This window comes from Leiobunum rupestre, chromosome 5 (assembly GCF_980474605.1).
Source record: "Leiobunum rupestre chromosome 5, qqLeiRupe1.1.hap1, whole genome shotgun sequence".
NCBI lineage: Eukaryota > Metazoa > Arthropoda > Arachnida > Opiliones > Sclerosomatidae > Leiobunum > Leiobunum rupestre.
The window spans coordinates 55,626,432-55,648,585 of NC_143388.1; the positions used below are offsets into that span (position 1 = coordinate 55,626,432).

At 33.7% G+C, this 22,154-nt stretch overlaps 1 protein-coding gene across 3 annotated transcripts; it reads right to left on the reverse strand.

The window, feature by feature from the left end:
* Positions 1–22,000, reverse strand: LOC149945330 (uncharacterized). Of its 3 annotated transcripts, XM_090174344.1 has the most exons (16): positions 21,960–21,987; positions 21,804–21,876; positions 18,645–18,790; positions 16,762–16,913; positions 15,405–15,524; positions 14,861–14,993; positions 14,119–14,205; positions 12,918–12,949; positions 11,784–12,285; positions 5,676–5,808; positions 5,304–5,591; positions 3,905–4,578; positions 2,264–2,347; positions 544–666; positions 290–482; positions 1–152 (listed from the first exon to the last, which is right to left on the reverse strand). In XM_090174344.1, the coding sequence occupies exons 3-16, from the start codon at positions 18,778–18,780 to the stop codon at positions 149–151; spliced, it is 2,661 nt and encodes an 886-aa protein (XP_090030470.1). In that variant the 5' UTR covers positions 18,781–18,790; positions 21,804–21,876; positions 21,960–21,987; the 3' UTR covers positions 1–148. The 3 variants fall into 3 exon arrangements, with proteins under 3 accessions (XP_090030470.1, XP_090030471.1, XP_090030469.1); XM_090174345.1 differs by having other exon boundaries at positions 18,645–18,787; positions 21,804–22,000; XM_090174343.1 differs by having other exon boundaries at positions 21,804–22,000.
* Positions 22,001–22,154: the final 154 nt, after the last annotated feature.

Sequence of the window (22,154 nt, forward strand, 5' to 3'; positions counted from 1 at the left end):
TTTAATAATTTTAATGAATAAATTTATTGTATCTTATAGAACTTATACAATTGATACCTTCTTTTTTACAAAAATAAATTAACATGACATAGAAAAAGCAAATATTTGTTAATTATCTCCCAAAAATAGCAGCATCAGTGATGTAGATTTAGCTGAAAAAAAATGTAAATATTTTTAGAATAGTTTAGCTAACACAATCATGTTGCACTAAGTGATTTATCAGCTTATCGTTTGTCATTTTTTAACACTGATATATTTTAGTAAACAAAATGAGAAGAAAAAATCATACCAATCTCCATTCTTCAGTTTACTTCTATTGTAGGAATAAAGATATAATTGGCAATGTGACATAAAATTTTCTTGATTCATGAATGTTAAAATGTGTTTGATTTTTTTAAGTGACGAATTAACTTGCTCGTTGATTTGAGTGTTTAAAGATTTGAACTGAAGATATAGGTCCAAGCAAAAGCCAATAGAGCACCCTAAAAAAATATATATTTCAAATATTCAATGTTGCGGGGTTTTAAGCTTAAAGATAGACACCTGTATGATTTTTCCAATGAAGCCTATCTATTAGAAATTTGGTGTTTTTGAAAAATACAGGGTCTCTATTTAGGCAATATTGTTGCAGTCCACAAGCGAAGTCGTAGACCACAACACTTGGACCTAAAATTAAAGAAATTAAATTATTTTCTAAGTGAAAATGCAAGTTAAACTAGTTGGTAGAGTAGCGGAAACTATTGGCTACATGCATGCAATTTGGAATTATTGGAAAATATAGATCACATATCCTGGTGTTTTACAAGAATAACTTGTTCTTATGCAATTAAAGCCAAGGCTTGCCTTTTATTTCAACCTAATTTCATCTAGAAATAAGAAACGAAATTGGTTCAGAAATGATACAAACTTTTTTTACCTTTTATGGTTCTTTAACAGCTTAAGTTTTTTTACTAAACTTAAACTGGTTTAATTTTTTTAATTATTTTGGGCAATTTCTATTCTTTTTGGCGAAAGTAATCATTTTTGTTTTCATTTATTTTTTTGGACAATTTTATTTTAATTTTTGGGCAAATTAATTGTAAGCCAAATAAATTTTAGTGAAGGTGGATTTTGTATGTTTCCAAAAGGGACAATGAGGTATATCTTATCATAAGGTCACCATAATAAAAGGTCTAGCATAGGGTCCCCATGTTATCGACATTGTCGTTGAGAGAAGAAATGAAATTTACCTCGTAACAAAAGTAGCGCCACCTTTAAGAATTTTTACTCCCAAGCAACGAATTTAGGTTAAAACTAGCTGACAGAAAAAAAATGTTTTTAACTTTGAAAGGGTTTCAATTTTCAATAAGCTTTGGTTACAGCTTGACACTGGAGCATGAGAGGCGGTTTCCTCCTCTGTAGAGCATGCCCTACAGGGTTATCGTTAACCCCTATGAGACTTAAGTGTCTGTTGAGTTGGCACTGGCCTGTAAGTAGGCCAGTGACCATCCTAATGTTGGTCTTAGAGAGAGTTAGCAACTCTCTTGACCTCTTCCGAGACGGGCCTAGAGTGAACTCTTTGGCCTGCCTTTGCCCACTCATCTCAAGCCAAACCTTGGGTTGGCGACCTGCCATATGCCTACCGCTTAATATCGGGTAAGTGCTTGTAGCACAAATGGTCTAGACCTTTACTTATGGGGACCTTATGATAGGCATGATCCTATATATACACCATTCACACCTTTTATTAAATACTCATCCAAGGTAATCCAAGTGGTATAGTTATAATGTTCCTTCTCTGGAATCACCTTTAAGTTAACTAGCTGGTTTACATAATTGTTTTATGATCGCCAAAACTTGACCTTAAAATCTGCAGATAGTAACCAGTTGGACACTGACCTACAGCTAATCCCCATCTTTCCAACACTTCAATACTTTCCCAACTACAAAATGGAAGTGCAGTGCTACAAAGGTCTCATAACTTTTGTTTTTGGTGACAAGGTTATTGTAGTTTGAAAATTAAACATCAATAAAAATTAAGTGTTATTGTGGATGGAGAAATTTACCCAATATATAATTAAGCTTTTGACGGGATGGAGAAATACACCATTATAACCACCGAAATGCTCCTGAACTAATTAAAGACCAATTAAATAATTGCATTAGAGAATGACAAGGGTTCCAAGAGCACTTGGATTTATGGTTGTCTACAAATTTTTTCCATTAAAAGTACACTTCCATGCACATAAATTAAATTAAAAATGTTACAATATTTCAATCATACTTTGTTGAAATCTTGTTCTCAGAATAGTGAAAGGCACATTTACTGATTCTGATTTATGCATTGCTTGAAAGCCATAACAAATCCCTAAAATAAAATAAAAACTATAAATACTACTAACATTAAAGTATTCTAATTTATATTCCGCTTAAAATGGTTAAATCAACCTAAAGTTAATAAGCAGTAGCTTATATAAACAAAGTTAAAAGGCGGTGGGTGCATCTAATATTTCAATTAGTCATAACTATTAATACTCTTAATAAACTTACTAACTTTATATTAGTCAATTATATAAATTTAGCCTTCAGAATTTGAAACTAAAGGGGGCCAAACATTGGAATGAACTACCTAAAAATTTAAAAACTTGTCAATCATTAAATATTTAAAACTGAAGCTAGGGAATATGTGATATAAGTTAATTATTATAGGCAACTTTTTATAACGATCAATGTTTATTTGTATTTTATTTCTAATTTAATGATGGACTCCGCTGTAAAAAAGTTCTTTCCTAAACTTAACACGAACATCCAATTAGCGGTTAGCTGTGGCAGGGCTAGCCACAACCCTCCCACGCAGTTTAAATTCCCCTGTATCGCTGTTAAAAGGGCCTCACGCCTGTTGTGATACAGGTTACAAAAAGTAATTATTATTATTTGATGTGTCTTGTGTTTTTTCCTTTCCATAAATTGCAACCTTGTACCTCTTCATGGTGGAAGAGAGAAATAAGTTGAGAGAAAACTACCCATGCTGGCCAACTAACGCTCTGCTTCTTCCTTAAGCCAAAGTGTATCGTGCTGAGGGCTGAATAATATCGGGGAAGCAGAGAGACTATTTCCAACGATCTCCTTAGGGCACCAGCCGACAGCCTGTGTATTCTAGCCTTCCACCCAGATAGAGGATTAAAGGTGGTGACTTTACTTTCCTCTCGTCTCATGGGTTGGTCCTAGGCAATGACTGTCCCAACTAACAGGGGTCGAATGATACTCGCCCTTTACTAACTCTGGTCTTGTGTTAGTCCCAGGCGGTACCCAGTCCAACTCGCAACGGGTAAGCCTCTGGCACTATACCCCCAACAGTTGGTGCTAGGATACACCAGGGACAATACCCAAGGCACTGCTAAAGACAAGTTCCTTTAAGGCAAAGAGTGGAGAGATGCTCTCGCTCTTCGGTATTAATATAAGGTTGATTACTGGCCTATTCACGGGTCATTACCAATTTAATAGATATTTGAGTCTCACAGGTATCAGGAATGACCCCACATGTGGAACTTCAACACTTGAACCTTATTGGTGTTAATGATGACCCAACTAGCAGGGCTTGTTTAGCTGCGGACGAAATTTCCTGTCATGTACTTTGTAGCTGTGATTACTATGCGGCTAAAAAATTTGAGCATCTTAGTATGCAACTGTTGGAAACACATGACTTCCCCCACATCCCGGCCAAACTAATTCTTAGCTTTGTGTCGAGGCAAGACTTTTCTAAAGTCATGGGTTTGGGTACGTTGCACAATGGACCTAAGGTCGAAGTGTGCGGCTTGCCACCCCATTCAATAAATGAAAAAATCTTGTGTTTTTAGGATACCACAAAATTGATCAAAAAGTCTTAATATAGGAATATGAATACAACAATTGAAAACATAATTACCATGCTCGCAATAGATTGTAAATATTCCAGGTATAAGCGTTGAATGCTTTCCTGAGAAGTCCTTCTCGCAAGACTTTGCATCTGTTAAGATATCTGCTGCAAAATTTCCTCTTCTGCGTATAACTGAAAGTGCTGGAAAGCATGCCAATTTATCGTCTTCCTCATTTAAATTATCGTGGATATTTTCAGAATCTAGTTCAGTTGCATCATTAACTGGAAAACAGGCTTTAGATTTTTGGGCAATTATCCTTAGTATAGGTTTTAAATTTGAAGGCAATGAGTCAAAATTCTCATTTGATATTAAATGGAATAAGATTGGACATTCCATTGATAATAATCTTAATTCGTCCGGGTGTTGCCTAATTTTAAACCCATCATCCAGTTTCTGCAGCAAGTCCATAAATTGACTGGAGCAAGGAAAAGTTGCACATAATGCCGAATCCTTCGACAAAGACTCGAAAAAAGTCTTATAATTATTGGGACAACTAGGATGTTCCAAATCCCCAACGATCGAAATTAACATGTCTGCCAAGGTGGTTGCGGCATCTGTGGCTTCAGATTTTAGACAATCAATGAGATTTCTAAAATCCAATTTCGATATGTTCCTTGCAGAAACAAAACTGGCTAGTTGTTTTCTTACTCGAGGTGTTTTTAAAAACACCCTATCAGAGAACCTGTAATGTTCACTACATTTTAAAAAAAGTGCATGACCAAAGCTCATAAATGTTACTAAAATAATTTTTTAAATTTGGGCTGAAAATAAAGTATCTCCTCCTTTTCAAATAACCGTATTTTTAATAGCCCTATTTATGGAGTCACAGGGTGAATTTCAAATGTTTCAATGAAATAAAATGATATAAAAATAGCTTTGTAAAATTTTACAACATATTCACTGTGCAGTCAGGGGATTTATAATTCAAATCTTACTGGATAAAAATTTTTTGAAATAAATTTTGATACAAATTATTCTTTCCATATACTTTGAATCAATTAAACTTATTGGATTCAAATGATTTCAATCAAAAATTTATTCTGTCATATATAAATATAAAAATTTTATCATCCAAAGATATGATCGTATCCTATCTTGACCTCGTGTTCAAAGCTTGATGAAGTCATTTCCATATGGGAATTGTCCCTTACAAATCAAAATAATAAATGATGAGATATGCAATATATTATTTGCTATATGTCAACTATTTAAAGAATGGCTTTTTTACTTAAAAATTTCAACCTGCTCTCAGTATTTCTTAAAAGCAATAATCATCAAGCTTTCCATCAATGATATCCTCCTGATTAGTGATTATTAAAAGTTATAAGTTTAAATAATAAATTTCTACTTTTCTGTTTCTAATCGTGTACTAGGTTTTCATTTAAGAAAAAAAAATTAACTTCATACTTTGTATAGGGAATATTTAACACATCCTGATCTCCTGTACTGAGGCTTGCCCATGTTAAAAATTTCCTTTTGAATCCCAAAGTTGTGCCATCGCATAATATTATTTTTGGAGTTTCCAAGCATTCATTGCATTTAAAACCATTTGAGGCATCAAAATCCAACAACTTTAAGAAATGCTGCCAGCTTGCTTTCAGTTGTGCGTAGCTTAGAAGTTTTCTTATGTTTTGATAATCATTAGTTCTTTCAAAACGAGCTATAATCATTTCATAAAATGCATGGAAGGAGCTCCTAAAACATTTATAAATTGTAAATAACTCTTATTAAGTTCAGATTCAAGGATGCTACTGCTGATTTGATCAATAACAATATCACCTTGCAAAAATAAATGCGTCGTGATATTCCCAAAGTATTTGGTGACTTATCATGAAGCGTCCCATGTTGATGGCACCAATTTCCAAGCCATCAAATTCAAAAGTTGTGCCACAAACACAGACATAATGAAATACTTTAAAAAATGAAATAGAAATTCATCATGTTAAAATTAGAAACAATGAAATAAATAAGGGTTGTAAGAAATTTTTTGTCTCGGCTTAAGACTATTTATATTTAAATTTATGTGATCAAGAGACGAGATACTTCATGACTAAAATATTTTATTTAAATAAAATCATAACAATTCTTAAAAGATCCTTCTTAACCAGTTATCATCCTTAGCTAATATTTTAGATTCCTCCGGCCCATTGCATTACATGATCTACATTTTTGTTTAAATGGTTTTGCCAGACCGTTATTTAAATTGTGTTATAATGTCTTTTTTATGTTCATTTACTCGTTTTTTAAATCTTTTTGTCTGTCCTACATACGACTTTTTACAATTGCACGGGATTTGATATATATTTTTATATTATTGGCTTATTTTTTTTTAGAGATTTGATGCAAGATTTCCAAAATTATTATTGATTAAAGCTATGTTATGTTTAACTAACTGTTAATTCGTTTTTTCACTTATGCCTTTTATATATGGCAATACTAATTTAGGTATTTTTTTGTTATTTTCTCCCTACCTTATTATCGAATTTTTAAATTAGATTTAAATTTATTTTTAACTAAGTTTTTCAGGTAATTATATGCTATTAACTGTTTACAAATTAAGTCTTCTTCCTTTTCTGGTTGGTCACTTATTTTTAAATTTTTTAATTAAATTGATTTAGATGTAATTAGGATGCGACTAATTATAATCTAAAAATCTTTTAGCATGGGTTGGTTTTTGGTAATATTGAATTTTAATCTCATTAATATTAATAATTAACTTTACATCTACAAATGGTAAGGCACCATTATTTTCTCCCTCAAAGTAAACTTTATGGTATCATCTACATGGTTTTTTTCTAGGATAAATTTACTATTTAGTTATTTTTCTTTTATTAATAAAATATTGTCTGTGGCGATTATATAATTTTAAATATGGCCAGATTTCTATGTCACCAAAAAAATTATTTTCTATAGTTTTGAAATACAGATTTGCATCTAAATACTATTTACTGCATCAATTTAAATTAAACGAAAAGCGTAATAGAGCAAACAGCACATGTTTTTATTGGTAGTCTTGCACGTTATTTTTATTAATAGTCTTAACAATGAGTGATTTTAAAGTGTTTAACCTAGGAGCAACAAGCACAAGGAGAACGCAGCTAGCCTTTAAACACGCTAATGCAGTGTTGTGTACAAATTTCATTGGACGAGCCTTTACACTGAACATTTTACTGGCAGGGGGAAGACAATTTCCGAATTTTCCCCTTCTGACGGCAGCAGGCGCTTAAGCATTTAACCAATCAAAAATGTACACAAGAAAATCCACGTCTTTAGACGGGTTGCGTACTCCTTGGGTGGGGTTGTTTGTTGCTCCTAGGTTTAACCCTTAGCTCAGTCATGCCATTCACAGATAAAAGCTTGTTTTGGTGAAACCCGCTCTGTTTTGTGTCTTAACAGTACATTTGCAGAGCCTTTGACTCATTAGAGAGGGTTTATTTATCTCACTTTGTAATTATGGCTATCAGTAAAAAGTGAAGATCAAGCCACACCTAAAATATAAACAACTATTCTTTCAATATCAAGAGAGACAAAATTATAAATGCAGCCTAATCAAAAAGTGCTAAGAGATGTAATTAATGGCACTCCTAAATCCCTCATAGATTCATCGCCCCAGGATAGATCAAATCTTTGTACTTCTATATCAAACTTAAATATTGAATGATCTTGATTCTATATTTGGTGGTAATATTAAACATCTTTGTGGGATACATAAAACCACTGAGGTTAAGCAACTTTCAGTTAATAGTAGTGCGTATTAACTGGAGTATAAATTATAATATTTAAAAACTTGCTGTAGTAAACTAATTTCATATACTTAGTTCACACTCGTAATTTTATTAAACTGTATATCGAAACCTTAAAACAAATCAACTTGTTATTGCTTTTTTGAAAAACCACTAAAATGCGAACTTCAATAAGTTATTAAACAGCATTTTCATCCCTTACCAAAAAATAACTTGGATTTCAGTTTGTATACACATTATTAGTTGATATTGAGTTGGTATTAAGTAGTCTCAAGTTGTCAGCATATTTCAAGTTACTATTAAAGGGGTAATAAGTTGTTATTCAGTTGTTAGGAAAATACTGCTTTTGCTAAGTTTATAATTAGTTGGTTTTAGTAGTCAGGAAATTACATAATATTTTTAAGTTGGTTTTTAGATGTTTCCCTAGTAGGATTTAAGTTTCTTTTAAGTAGTTAAATGTAAATGTTGATTCTGGTTTAGTTGGAAATAAGTTGATTAATAAAGAGGATTTAAGTTATTTTAAAGTAGGCATTTGTCCCAAATACAAACTGAAAACCAAGTTGATATACAAGTTGTCCTAAGTGGTTTTTAGCCAACTTATTTTTTGGTAAGGGATTACTCATTTCTTTGAGTGCCCATCATGATGTAAAACACAGTTGTACAGTTAATTTTTTTCCAATTCCAGCAATTCAAAATTCTGAGTGGGATTTTATTGTGACATTACTTTCCTCGTGGGCATCCAATCCATCGGCTACTCTATAGTGATATAAAAAATAATTGCCGAAAACCATACTCATGACGAATGTCCAACTTAGCTTAGGAGTTCAGGTGACCTAAATACACTTGCTCAGTATATATAATAAGATTACTATTAGCATAAGTCTATAGTATTATATACAGGGTGTTTATAATTCAGTACAGAAAAGCGCTAGTTTTAAAGTTTGTCCCAAAGACGCCTACGAACACAAGAAAGCTGATTTTAGGGGTAGGAGGAAAATGGAACTTTACAAAAGAAAGTAGCGAAACATTTTTGTTTGCGTAACGTTATTGCAAGTTCTTCAGTCCTTTAATGATTAGGGCTGTGCAAGATATTTGTCACTATTCAATTTAACCAATAATTTGGTTAAATTTCAGGATTACTTTTCGCTCCAACAAATAAATATTTGGTTATTATTATTATTATATATTATTTTGAGAGAAGAGTGCATTTATTTAAAAGTAGGGTAAGGCTTGCTCTAATTTCGGAAGGGAATTTATTGCTTCGCTTTAGGCCGGGATTTGGTCTCACAATGCTCCACATGACAAACAGGTATTCTACTGATAAACCGTAGTATAATGTTACGCTGCATAAAAAAATATACACATCCACCACAGGTATATAGATCTACGGTAGAACTCTGTTGTTACTCACTTATAACTTACTGGAGTCAGTGATGACCCAATTTGTAGGGCTTGCTCAGTTGAGAAGGAAACCGCCTCTCATGTCCTTTGTAGCTGTGACTTTTACACAGCTGAAAGGTTTGAGCATTTGGATATGCATCAGTTGGAGACACATGATGTCTCCAACATTACAACCAGGCAGATTCTTAACTTTGTGTCAGAGAAGGACTTTTAAAGTCATGGGTTTGGGGTGCGCAATGAACCTAAGGTCGAAGTGCGTGGCTTGCCACCTCGTTCAATAACAATACTCTGCTAAAAAGTGTTATAATTTAACTGTGGTAAAGTTTAATAATAATAATAATAATAATAAGCTACCTAGGCTAATATACTAGGCACTACCACAGGCCAAAGTCAGCTAGCGAATTTTAATGCCTTATTTACTGGTGGCCAGGTTACGATGAGTAGGAGAGAGGTGACAGCCCTTCATGCCACGCAAGCTAACCGACAGCTCCCTACACTTAACTATTACTGTTAACCTATAAGCAAGTCTTTATAGAAAGGGGAAACCGAAGATCTCAGGAAAATCCCTTTAACCAATGAGGAGAGAAATTGCAAACTCTACGCAGAATGGTCCCGGATTTTCAACCTGTGTCACAAGCTGCGATCCAACCCAGCTCCTTTTGCTGCAAGGCAAAACTTCTAACTACTACGCCACTCCAACAAAGTTATAAATTAATTATTTATATTAAAATAAATTAATAAAAAAAATATTTTTGGCATTTTGTCTTAAAATTTGATTATATTTGGTGATTTTTAGACCTATATTAAGGGGAAACACTGCGAGAATGGTTTATTTTGTTATTTTACAGGCGTTTGAATAAAGGTAAGAAAATTGATATTTGATTAACCCTTTTTACAAGCATGCGCTCTAAAACAACATTGTTGTCAATTTACGGACAACTTTGTTAGAACACTGTATAAGATAGAAGACAGCAGTTTGTTTTATTGTGAGAAACAAATATAAGACCTGGTTATGAAGTAATTAAGTTTTTGAATATTTTTTTTAAAATAGAGCTAATACCCAAGGCACATAAGCAATGTTGCTTGTGCGTGATCAAGTAACAGGTGGCCGGGTTACAATGCGTAAAGGGGTGTTGGCAAGCCCTTCATGCCACGCGAGCCAACCGTCAACTCCTTACACTTACTTTTACCGTTAACCTCAGCAAGTTTTTATGGGAAGGAGAAACAGAAGATCTCGGGGGAAAACCCTATAACCAGTGGAGAGATAGCTTACACACTCTGTGGTTCTGGATTTTTCCCCATACCAAAATATAAGTTGGCTTTTAGTTTGTATTTAGTTGGTATACACATTTTAGTTGGTATTAAGTTGGTTTTAACTAGTTAAAGGGGTAATAAGTGGATATTAAGTTGGCAGTATGGTTTTAGTTGGTAATAAGTTGTTTTTATGTATGGTTTTAGTTGGTATTTGTCCCAAATACAAACTTAAAACCAAGTTCCTAGACCACTTAATTTTTGGTAAGGGTCACCCAGTGCCACTAGCTGGGATCGAAACCGACGAGGCGAAAGTGCTAACCACTCAGCCACCCCACCTAATTTAATTTCTGTATAAATGAAGTGACGTTTCAAATGACTTTTTAGACATCATTTTTTATACTTATATCTCCTGATAAATTGTTTCTGTATAAAATATTACACTTTCAACACCTCTAAACTTGCCATAACTGGATTTTTTTAATAAGTACTTAACGGTGGAGATATGATTAGTTAAAAAAATGATGTTTTGGGGAGAAGTTATTAATTCACCTACGGTGCACATCTTTCACCAGTATGGCAGAAGTCAATACACCGTGAAACTAAGAAAAATTTAATTTTTCAATTGAAACAATGTTCTGGCGATAATATTCATTAATAACCCAAAAATTTTATATATGGTAGAATAATTTGATGAAAATTTCTATTTGGTAGAAATTTTCAAACTTCACGGCAATTGGTGGAAATATTTGGCCATATTTGAATTTCGATTAATGGTTCCCAAAATTTGATATTTGACAAATACAAAAAAAGTACCATTCGCAAAGCCTTAATAATGGCAACGCTCCATTAAGTGTTGTGATTTCACAAATGATTGAGAACATCTGTCAAAAAGCCATCTTTTTGAACATGGCGATAGAATTCCGTAGACCAATTTTATAAGGATTATACTAGGTTTATAACCCTTACCAAAAAATAAGTTGGATTTCAGTTTGTATACACATTATTAGTTGATATTGAGTTGGTATTAAGTAGTCTCAAGTTGTCAGCTTATTTCAAGTTACTATTAAAGGGGTAATAAGTTGTTATTCAGTTGTTAGGAAAATACTGCTTTTGCTAAGTTTATAATTAGTTGGTTTTAGTAGTCAGGAAATTACATAATATTTTTAAGTTGGTTTTTAGATGTTTCCCTAGTAGGATTTAAGTTTCTTTTAAGTAGTTAAATGTAAATGTTGATTCTGGTTTAGTTGGAAATAAGTTGATTAATAAAGAGGATTTAAGTTATTTTTAAGTAGGCATTTGTCCCAAATACAAACTAAAAATCAAGTTGATATACAAGTTGTCCTAAGTGGTTTTTAGCCAACTTATTTTTTGGTAAGGGTAAGCCAACTCTGATTTTCATTAAGACACCAAGATTGTTTACAGCCAATGTGCAAAAAACTAATAAAAATAGTATTTGATATGTAAAATATTCAAACAACCAAAAACTTACTTTGGCAGTTAACAACACTTGACCTTAAAAACAGCTGTACAACTGAATACTCAAGTTTATCTTTGGGTATTACTTTTTTGCAGACTGAACACTTTTCTTCAGAATATTCAACGATGTATATATTATTTTGAAAGTTCAGGGAATTAGCAAAATAATCGTAATCTCTTTCAGAAATTATTCTCAGCTCTGAATGTGTAGCTGCTTCATATGGGATCTTCATCTTTGAAATAGGGAGTACCTTTCTTTGAGTAATTTTAATTTCGAGAGATTTTCTATATAAAATTTCTTCAATCAATAAGAGTTCAGATGAATTTGCAGATAGCTCTCTGGTGACATCAATATGAATGCAATTATGTGTGTTGAATTTACATGAAATGCATTGGAGAACAATATTTTTATTTTCTGCGGAATTAAGGTGTTCACTTGCAACTAAAATTCCATAGCCTCCATCAGTGGCTCTGACACAAATTCCATCTAATGCTTCCACAATACTTATGTTTGGCTAAAAAGAAAAATTGAATAGTTTAAGTAGAAAGCAGGATTTACAAAGAAAATTTGAAGTGAGACCCTTTCTAGATTATTAATAATTCATGGAACCCTTATCATTTCAAAAAAAAGAGCTATACCCAATTTCTTTAAATTTTCAAGATAATATCCCAAAAATGGATTAAAATTTAGTGATTTAAGTGACTAACAAGTTATTAAAAAATATTTTTTTAATTCTTAATACAAAACTTTCGTTTTTTTAGGAGTTTATAAATAGTTCAGAAGATATTTTTTAATGATAACATTAAAAATTCCAAAATTGTAAAAAAGTGATAGTGATTAATTTAGGGATGCACCAATATGGGTACAGCCGGTATGATCTATGGCTTTTGAAGTCTAAAAACGACCTTTGACTATTGATATATCGTTGCATCCCTAGAGTAATTTTAGAAAAGGTAACTCAGTGACAGATTTGAAAAAAAAAAGGTATTTAAGTGAGAAAAGTAACTCAGCTGTTTTAGTAAGATGTTAAAATTTCTGATTTATTACCATAGTTTATAAAATAATTACTTCTTTGAGTATTTGTTCATTTATACATATTTCCCTTGTTAACCCACATATTAGACATAATATAACTGGAGCACTTACAGAAATTGGCTCTAATTGCTCTTCATTGAACTCTAGAAAATAAAATAAGACAAAAGGAGTCAAATATGAAATAAAGCTAACAGTAAACAAGTTTAAGGGTTGTCCACATATGAGCGCTAAAATTAGAGAATAACCTTTACTTTCAAACTCACAACAAATTCATCAAACAGATAAAATTATACATTTATTTTGTTACGGAGTACTCATGAGATTGCTATTTCATAAAATTTATTAAAACTATTAAATATACAAAATTAAAAACGTGATGTTAAAATGCCATCAACGTTGATCCCAACACAACGTTTTGGATCTTACGAGATCCATTGTTAAATGTCACATATAAATTGTCAAACATGTTTATTTATCAACTTTTTACAATATATAATTACGTTATGTTTTTGTGTTTTTTTTAAATTAGGAAAGGTTTTCTTTAATTAGGCGTTTTTTGGATGGGCGATGGTGATGTTTTGAATATTTCTAATAAGGAAAATATCTACTTCTTCAGCTAAATTTAATACCAAATTTTCTAATTCAAAATTTTTTCTGCAATTTTAGGTTTAACAAGTTATGATTTTCAGTATGGAGATTTTTTGGTTCTTTTTTTAAATCCATATTATTATTATTATTATATATGGTTAGTTGAAATATACTAACTGTATAATTATAGAGACAGATTCAACATGGTTTATTTTTAAATCAACTTTATTAAAAGTAGACGGGATATTTCCAACTCACACACTCATTTTGTATGGTTGAAAAGGAGGGTCTCAGCTCGAAGCATCCCATCTACTTTTAATAAAGTTGATTTAAAAATAAACCACTTAGAATTCGCCTCTATAATTATTGAACAAAAATCTTAAGTTTCCCAAAATTTATGTGGTGTCAAATTACTCAAACAACCAATGGGTTGTTATTAGTGACTTAATTAAGGTGAAGAGTGCTGTAGTAACCTGATATTTTCATTAAAAACGGTATTCCTTACCCTTCCCATTGTTAGATTATTAACTGCGTTTCGAATAACTCCAAAAATTGAGTAGCGTAAATCTAGCAACACTAAAATCTATAGGGCTATGAAGTGTATTTCAATTGCGACTCATGTAGAGAAGTGGCACCCTGCCTAAGAAATATTTTTGTTTGTCTAATGACAATGCGGTTTCATTTTAAATGAGCGGTTCCAGAAAAAAAAAGAATTTTTGCCTACCTTCAATGATTTCTTCTGTAAAATGTTTATCAAGGAAAAATTTGGCACACCTTGAATGGATACAGAAATGAGTCTTTCCAATAAACTCTGCAAAATAAACCATTATGCACATGCTCTCAAAATGTACGCATGAAGTCATAAATTTAAATATGTACCAAAAATTAGCAATGACTAAATGTATTTTTTCTGCAAATCTGATTATGATTACTAAATATAATGAAAAACCTTATATCTTTCTATACTACATTGGTCAGATAATCAATCAATCCTAGACAAGATTGTCACAGATTTTACACTTTCAAATTTCCGGATTTTTCCAGGATTTCCCTGCCTGTCTAACACCCGTACCATTTCCCAATTACAGTAGTACTTTATTTTAGTTTTAAAAATAGTATGAACACTATTTCACGTATTATTAACGTTAAGAAAAACAATTATTATACATAAAAATCAGTTAGAACAAAACAAAATTCCGTGATTTTTAGACCATTTTCAAATTCCCCAACTTTTCCAGGTACTGTGGAAACCCTGCTTGACTATTCTAGATAAAAGTTATTATTTTTTACTAATATTAATGAGAGGAGATGGGCAGTTACGTGTCCAGTGTACACTACTTCAATGATTTGTACAATCCCACACATTAAAGACTGAAGAAATGCAATCTCTGACCCAAAAGGGTTCACTTGGTCAGAATGTTAAAGAAATTTTATTTTAAAGTAATCAGATAGCTATTCTTAATTACCTGCGAAAGTTTCTTGAATGATAGTTGATAAACCTAATAAAACTTCATCACAGGCAGTGCAGCAGTATATTAATTTTTTTAATCCGTCTTTGAACATTTTTTTTTTAACTTCAATAAAAATTATCTTCTTTTCCTAATGAAATCAAGAATTTATATTCAGGGAAAATGAATATGTCGAGACTATCGCCGGACACGTTGAGGCCCTAACACCGTCACACTTAAGGGGGGGAAGGAGGGGGGTCTTATTTTTTGCGTCCTCGCTGCAGCGTTATTCGCGTCGAAAAACGTTATTTTTAAGAACCAATGAGATTGCAGTATGATTTGATTTTACTTAAGCGGATTAGCATACCCGGGGCTCCAACGGGTGGAATTGGAGAAACGCTAAAAATAATCTCGACATATTCATTCTCCCTGAGTATAAATAAATACATTCTTGATGAAATTAAAATATTAAACAGAGTTGTATATTAAATCAGATTCAAAAGGTATTAAGTGCGAAAAACTTAAAACTGCCTCAAGGTTGATCTTCAACTTATTAAAATACCTTAAGTTTCTTTCGCTCCTCATTGAAGTCCACCATCCAAAAAAAATGTCTAGTTTCACTACATGGCTGGATGCCTTGAATCTTTGAGACTTCTAATTTGTATACCATTAAATCAGTAAGCTAATAAATAAAAAAAATCAATCAATCAATCGATCAAACAATAAATAAAACAACACAAGAGCAGGTGTGAAAAGGGCTTAAATGTGAATTTTAAAATATTTACCTAGAAAAGGTCATTAAGGTTATTAACTATGATCATAATTTTTTTTTATTTATGCCACTTCTAATATCAAGGTAAATAACTGCAAATCAGTGTTTGGTACACTGACGAAAGCCACCGTTGGTCAAGAGATAAGAGATAACAAATGCGAAAGAGTAAAGAATGATCAGTTTTCTTCCCAAAATTTTGTTGGTCATTCTTTCTTTCCCATTTAATATCTTTGGTACACTATACTGCCCCTTATGCCATTATAGGCATCGCGATAACATGTTGTCCCAAAATAAAAACAGGGCATTGGTGGAGAATTTGAGCGATGGTTATCGTAAGGGGATTCAGATGTTACATTTTTGTGAGATTTCATATAGGCATGTACTTTAAAAATTCAATTGATAGTCCATCTAGTTGTGTGTTAGTAGGGTTCCCAAAGAAATCTAAATGACAGGAAATAATGCTAAATCAAAAGAAATTTTTATTTGTACTATATTTTTCTGAAGTAATTGGTATTTAAATAAATTTTATAAAAAATTTTGCAAGATTTTAATTTGCACAAAAAAGTTACTATTTTGTTTCAAAGACCCCCGAGTTATATTGTAAGGGACTATTTTTACATAGGCAAATAATTCAACTAAATGGTTATAAAACAACAAAACCCTTTTAATATTTCTCACCAAAACTTCTTACTGGTCTGCGGTTGGTTCTATCAAGGCGGTCCCAAGGCTATACGTCTAAATTGGAGACTCTTACTATAAGTTCCGAGCGCCGTTCAGCTCCGACTACTTCTAACACCTAACCTTCATGAGCTGATTCTTTTATATTAATCTTTTCTATAGTACTCTAGCGCCACCTGTGGCCGTCGGTGGAAGGTTTTGGCAGTAAGTCAAAACCAGGCCTTACAATATAACCCAATCAGTGGTTAAATTGCCTTACCTAGCTGATTATTATTGACCATTTTATTTAACAATAACAATACATTAACTTGATGGTGCGTTTTTATAAATTTACGGAAAATAGGGCACTTTAGGGACCAATTCAAGATTTTGGTTGGTTTAGGGAGATTGTAGAAAAATTGGGTCTTGAAACGACCTGAGTTAGGCTTAAACTAAAGACCAAAAAATAATGTTGAGAATAATACAATACCTCTTCTTCCCTAAGGAAAATGTTTGTCTGGTTTTGGGATTCATCCTCTGGTGTAGAGTGGTAAATGGTAATTGGATTAATTTGTAGTTCATCAGAAATTCCTACAGCAGCTTCACACTTTCTTTTGACTTGAGATGCAATTCTTTTTCCACCTATAGGTGCAGAAGTATTATACTCTTAATTTATTAATAATAATGATAATAATCAGCTATTCTAATACCCTAGGCACCACTACAGTCCCAAGTCAACTTGCGACTTATAAGGCCTTTTATCCAGTGGCCGGGTTATATTGCATAGGAGGGTTGTGGCAAGCCCTTCATGCCAGGCGAGCAACTGTCAGCTCCCTACACTTACTATTACCGTTAACCTCCGCAAGTTTTTTTATGAGAAGGGGATAGTGATCGTACGGGGTAAGATTTTAGTCGGGGTCAGGTTCGGGGAGAGGAAAAAACCTAAAAACCCAGGTTGGCCGGGTCGGGTCGGGTTTTCTAAACATTTTTAAGTTTGACTGTTTTCATGAAATTTGGAAAACCCGACTGAAGAAAAACCTGAAGAAAAACCCGATTCAAATATTTTGCAACCAGTCCCGAATCGAGGTGGGGTTGAAAACCCTGTAATCTAGGAGCAACAAACACAAGGAGAACGCAGCTAGCCTTTAAACACGCTAACGAAGGGTTGTGTACGAATTTCATTGGACGAGCGTCATGAGCCTTTACGCTGAAGCGTCTAGCCAATGAAAAATGTACACAAGAAAATCCACGACTTCTGACGGGTTGCGTTCTCCTTGTGTGGGGTGTTGGGTTGGGTTTGTTGCTCCTAGCTGTAATGGACCAATTTTAGTGGGTCCATAAATTATAAGGGTAGTACCCAAACTGCCCCTAGATGGCGCCAGAGGGTCTTGTTAGTAAATTGTTTAAATAGGCCTTGATAAGATAAGGATCACTCTATTGAATGGCAGTTCCCACCTAGCCTCCATACGAGCTAAGTCTGAATTTTGTATATAATTTATGTTTAACTATTAATAAAAGGTCGCTAGTTACTTGAAGATACAATATGTCTTGTTTACTTATAACCAGTCATCATTTTTTTTTCATCTATATCTCCATGGCACTCGGGGCCACAAAAATGCAAGGCACTAATTAAACAGCATAACTTTACAAGTAATAAAACTCAAAGATATAGTTAACTCCTTGTTTATTTAAAAAAACTTATGGCCGGACAGTGGTTTGAGAGGTCTGTCTTTGTCTGGTATTTTCTAACTAGCTTCCTTCACCCAGCTCAGGTTGTTAACTGCCCTCTTCTATTATTTACTGGGGCTTTTTACATGTTTTGTTTATCAGGCTAGGGGCCGCTATTCGATTTTTCCTATTTTTTTATTCTAATTGGCTTGGGCCAAAAACGTGAACCCGGTAATCACCGACTTACCGGGTTGTGGTCCCCGTATGATCACTAGAAGGGGAAACCGAAGATCAGTGGGGAGAGAGAGGCGAATGCTAACCACTACACCACCCCACGCATAAAAAACAAGTAATAAGTTATGCTTTTTTTAATTTAGACATTTATACATTGAAAATCAGAAGTTATTTAAATAGAAACGGCATTACAATTTTTTTTAAACCTCAGTACTACGTGCAGACAAACACCAAGCTGTCAATAGTTTAATTAAAAGTGCTAGATTTCCTACAAGTTTTTTGTTAAACAAAATCTTTGTTGCAACTTTGGGTGCTTCATTTATATCTTTACCTGAAAGCTTGGAAAAACTTCAAACATTTCTCCAAATTGACCTGCGAACCTAGCTTTCCAATTGGGTGGTTTTACAAGGTAAGAGGAACACTTGAATGTATAAATTACAATGGATAATAACTATTTATTGTCAGTCATACCCAATTCATTGTGTTTGGATGGCCTGAGACGTTGTCTTTTTTCAATGGAAAATGTTTTAATACCAAAGGCATCTTCTGTTGTTATCGAAGAAATTGGTCTTCTCCAGTTATGCTGCCTAGAATCTTGCTGTTCCATCACCTTACTTCTGAAAGTTTGAACTTTTAAATATTATTACAATTGGCCTACTAAAATATAATTGAGTCAAATCAAGTGGTGGTTTGAGAGAAAGTCCCTTTGATATAACTTCCCCTTTTTATATCAAAAACAAATTAAAAATCACACGCGGTTGCAGAAAATACACAATGTTTTTCTGAGCCTATAATGTGAAAAAATTACTTGGACGTTTTGGCCCAAATATCTAACTTTCAAGGTAGAGTTGTAGGGTTTCCATAATAAATTAACACTACATTATTTATACACAAAAATTAGTGATACCATACATTTGACTAAATTTCATGTTGATTATGTAGTTTCCACAAACGCATTTAAAATTCAATTCTTAATAGTAGAAATTTATATCACCTTGAAATTTAAATAAAGAAACTTCTTTAATTTCCTCACTCAAAGGGAATACCACCTTTTTTGGAATTTGTGGGTAAAACTCAGTTGTACGCCGCACATGACAGAGAGGAGGTGAGCAACAAGCATTGAATATTTACTTGTAAATATAAAAATATTTGGTTAAACAATCAATCAACCGGTCGAACGATGGAGTAACTGGTCGAACGTCGGGGTAACCGGTCGAACGATGGAGTAACCGGTCGAACGTTGGAGTAACCGGGTCAAAAGTTGAACAAATGGGTCGAAAGTTGAGCAAATGGGTCGAAAGTTGAACAAATGGGTCGAACGTTGAACAAATGGATCGAACGTTGAACAAATGGGTCGAACGTTGAACAAATGGGTCGAACGTTGCACAAATTGGTCGAAAGTTTGTAACCGATCGGGTCACCAGATGGCGACCTGGTCGGTTATCATTTAACTTTCTTATTTTTTGTTATGTTTTAAAATCCCTAGTACGGATTTCTGACCGCCAGGACGATCCGCGGCGCTTCGTGCCCAACAAAAAGGCGCTGCGTACGAAGCTGCGCGTCCTGGCTGTTCTGATTCCGGAGCTGTCAAGCTGAAAGGTTCCTTTTTTCCCTTTTTGCCATCCGGGCTTCGATAACTCTGATTTTGATATTCTAAATAAATAGAACCATAGCCATGGCCGCCTGAGGAGGGTTATCGTATTTTGTAAGTGTTTCTTTTTGTTTATGAAATGTATAATTTCAATGTCAAGTAAAGACCTTTCTTTCTCTTATTTAATTCGTATCATTATTTTACATATAAAACTTGCCTGGCCCGAATCCCAAATTGTTGCAGTTTAGCCTAAACGTGTTGCAACCTTGATCGGATACGATTAGGTTGAGTCAAACTGTTACAAGTTGAACAACTAGGTCAAAAGTTGAACAAATGGGTCGAAAGTTGAACAAATGGGTCGAAAGTTGAACAAATGGGTCGAAAGTTGAGCAAATGGGTCGAAAGTTGAGCAAATGGGTCGAAAGTTGAGCAAATGGGTCGAAAGTTGAGCAAATTGGTCGAAAGTTGAGCAAATTGGTCGAAAGTTGAGCAAATTGGTCGAAAGTTGAGCAAATTGGTCGAAAGTTGAGCAAATTGGTCGAAAGTTGAGCAAATTGGTCGAAAGTTGAGCAAATTGGTCGAAAGTTGAACAAATTGGTCGAAAGTTGAACAAATGGGTCGAAAGTTGAACAAATGGGTCGAAAGTTGAACAAATGGGTCGAAAGTTGAACAAATGGGTCGAAAGTTGAACAAATGGGTCGAAAGTTGAACAAATGGGTCGAAAGTTGAACAAATGGGTCGAAAGTTGAGCAAATGGGTCGAAAGTTGAGCAAATGGGTCGAAAGTTGAGCAAATGGGTCGAAAGTTGAGCAAATGGGTCGAAAGTTGAGCAAATTGGTCGAAAGTTGAGCAAATGGGTCGAAAGTTGAACAAATGGGTCGAAAGTTGAACAAATGGGTCGAAAGTTGAACAAATGGGTCGAAAGTTGAACAAATGGGTCGAAAGTTGAACAAATGGGTCGAAAGTTGAACAAATGGGTCGAAAGTTGAACAAATGGGTCGAAAGTTGAACAAATGGGTCGAAAGTTGAGCAAATTGGTCGAAAGTTGAGCAAATTGGTCGAAAGTTGAGCAAATGGGTCAAAAGTTGAGCAAATTGGTCGAAAGTTGAGCAAATTGGTCGAAAGTTGAGCAAATTGGTCGAAAGTTGAGCAAATTGGTCGAAAGTTGAGCAAATTGGTCGAAAGTTGAACAAATTGGTAAAAAGTTGAACTAATAATGAAAAGTTTTTTTCATGTATGTGGTGAAGTAACTCGTTAATCATGGTAGATAGAAAGAGTGAAATCATAGTTATTCAAAAATAATACAAATAACTTGAAACTTGCATCAACTATATGGATCATTACTATGAAATTGTATCAAAATCAACATTTTAAGAACGTTCGTGTTTCATTAAAAAAATGTAAAAGCGACGTTTCTTTTTATTTTTACTTTGTACAAATTTTTTAAAAGGGGTATCAGCCAATACCATTTAGATATTACTGATATAAGTATAATATAGTCGGTGCATCGCTACACTGCACTGGACATACTAACCTAATTAACTTGTAATTGTCAAAAATCACCAGCAAATTTTCTTAACCAAAAATTCATGCAAAGAACATAGCTGAAACCACCCAGACAAAAAAACCTCATGTAAACAAAGTTTTTAACCATGGTTAGTTGAAATAACTAACTGTAAAATTATAGAGACGGAGTCAACGTAGTTTATTTTTAAATCAACTTTATTAAAAGTAGATGGGGGCATTTCGAGCTCACACGCTCAATTTGGAAGGTTGAAAAGGAGGGTCTCAGACCGAAACATCCCATCTACTTTTAATAAGCCTTGGTCTGTTGAACCGCGTGTGTCGGGCTGTCAGCAGTTTAAATATCGCATACAGCGTAAAGTAACTAAAAATAAGCCTTGATCTGTTGAACCGCGTGTGTCGAGCTGTCAGCAGTTTAAATATCGCATACAGCGTAAAGTAACTAAAAAATAATGATAATTGTTGATACTTATTTAATAAGCATCTGATTCCCGAAAAATATGAAAATAACTAACCTTAAATTACCAGTGGATTATTATCCAGAAATTCTCCTATGATGATTTTCGCTTTCCCGGCATTTACAGCAGACTACACGTAAGAAAAACGGATGCTGCAATCCTCTCTCGTTGCCACCCCCTTTCCCCACCTCTCAAGCCTTTGGCAATACAAACTTGCTATCATGATAGGCGCACTTCTCGCGTACGTTTTTCTTCCTCGAATCTTTGACTTCATAGGTTCTCAGTGTTTGGTGTCTAAGGTTTTTGGGTGACACCCCAAGTTTATTTAGAAAAAAAAATTTCAGACAGATTTCGATTTCTCCAATTCTCCTGTTCTCCATTCCCAGTGCTACCCCTTGTAGGGAATTT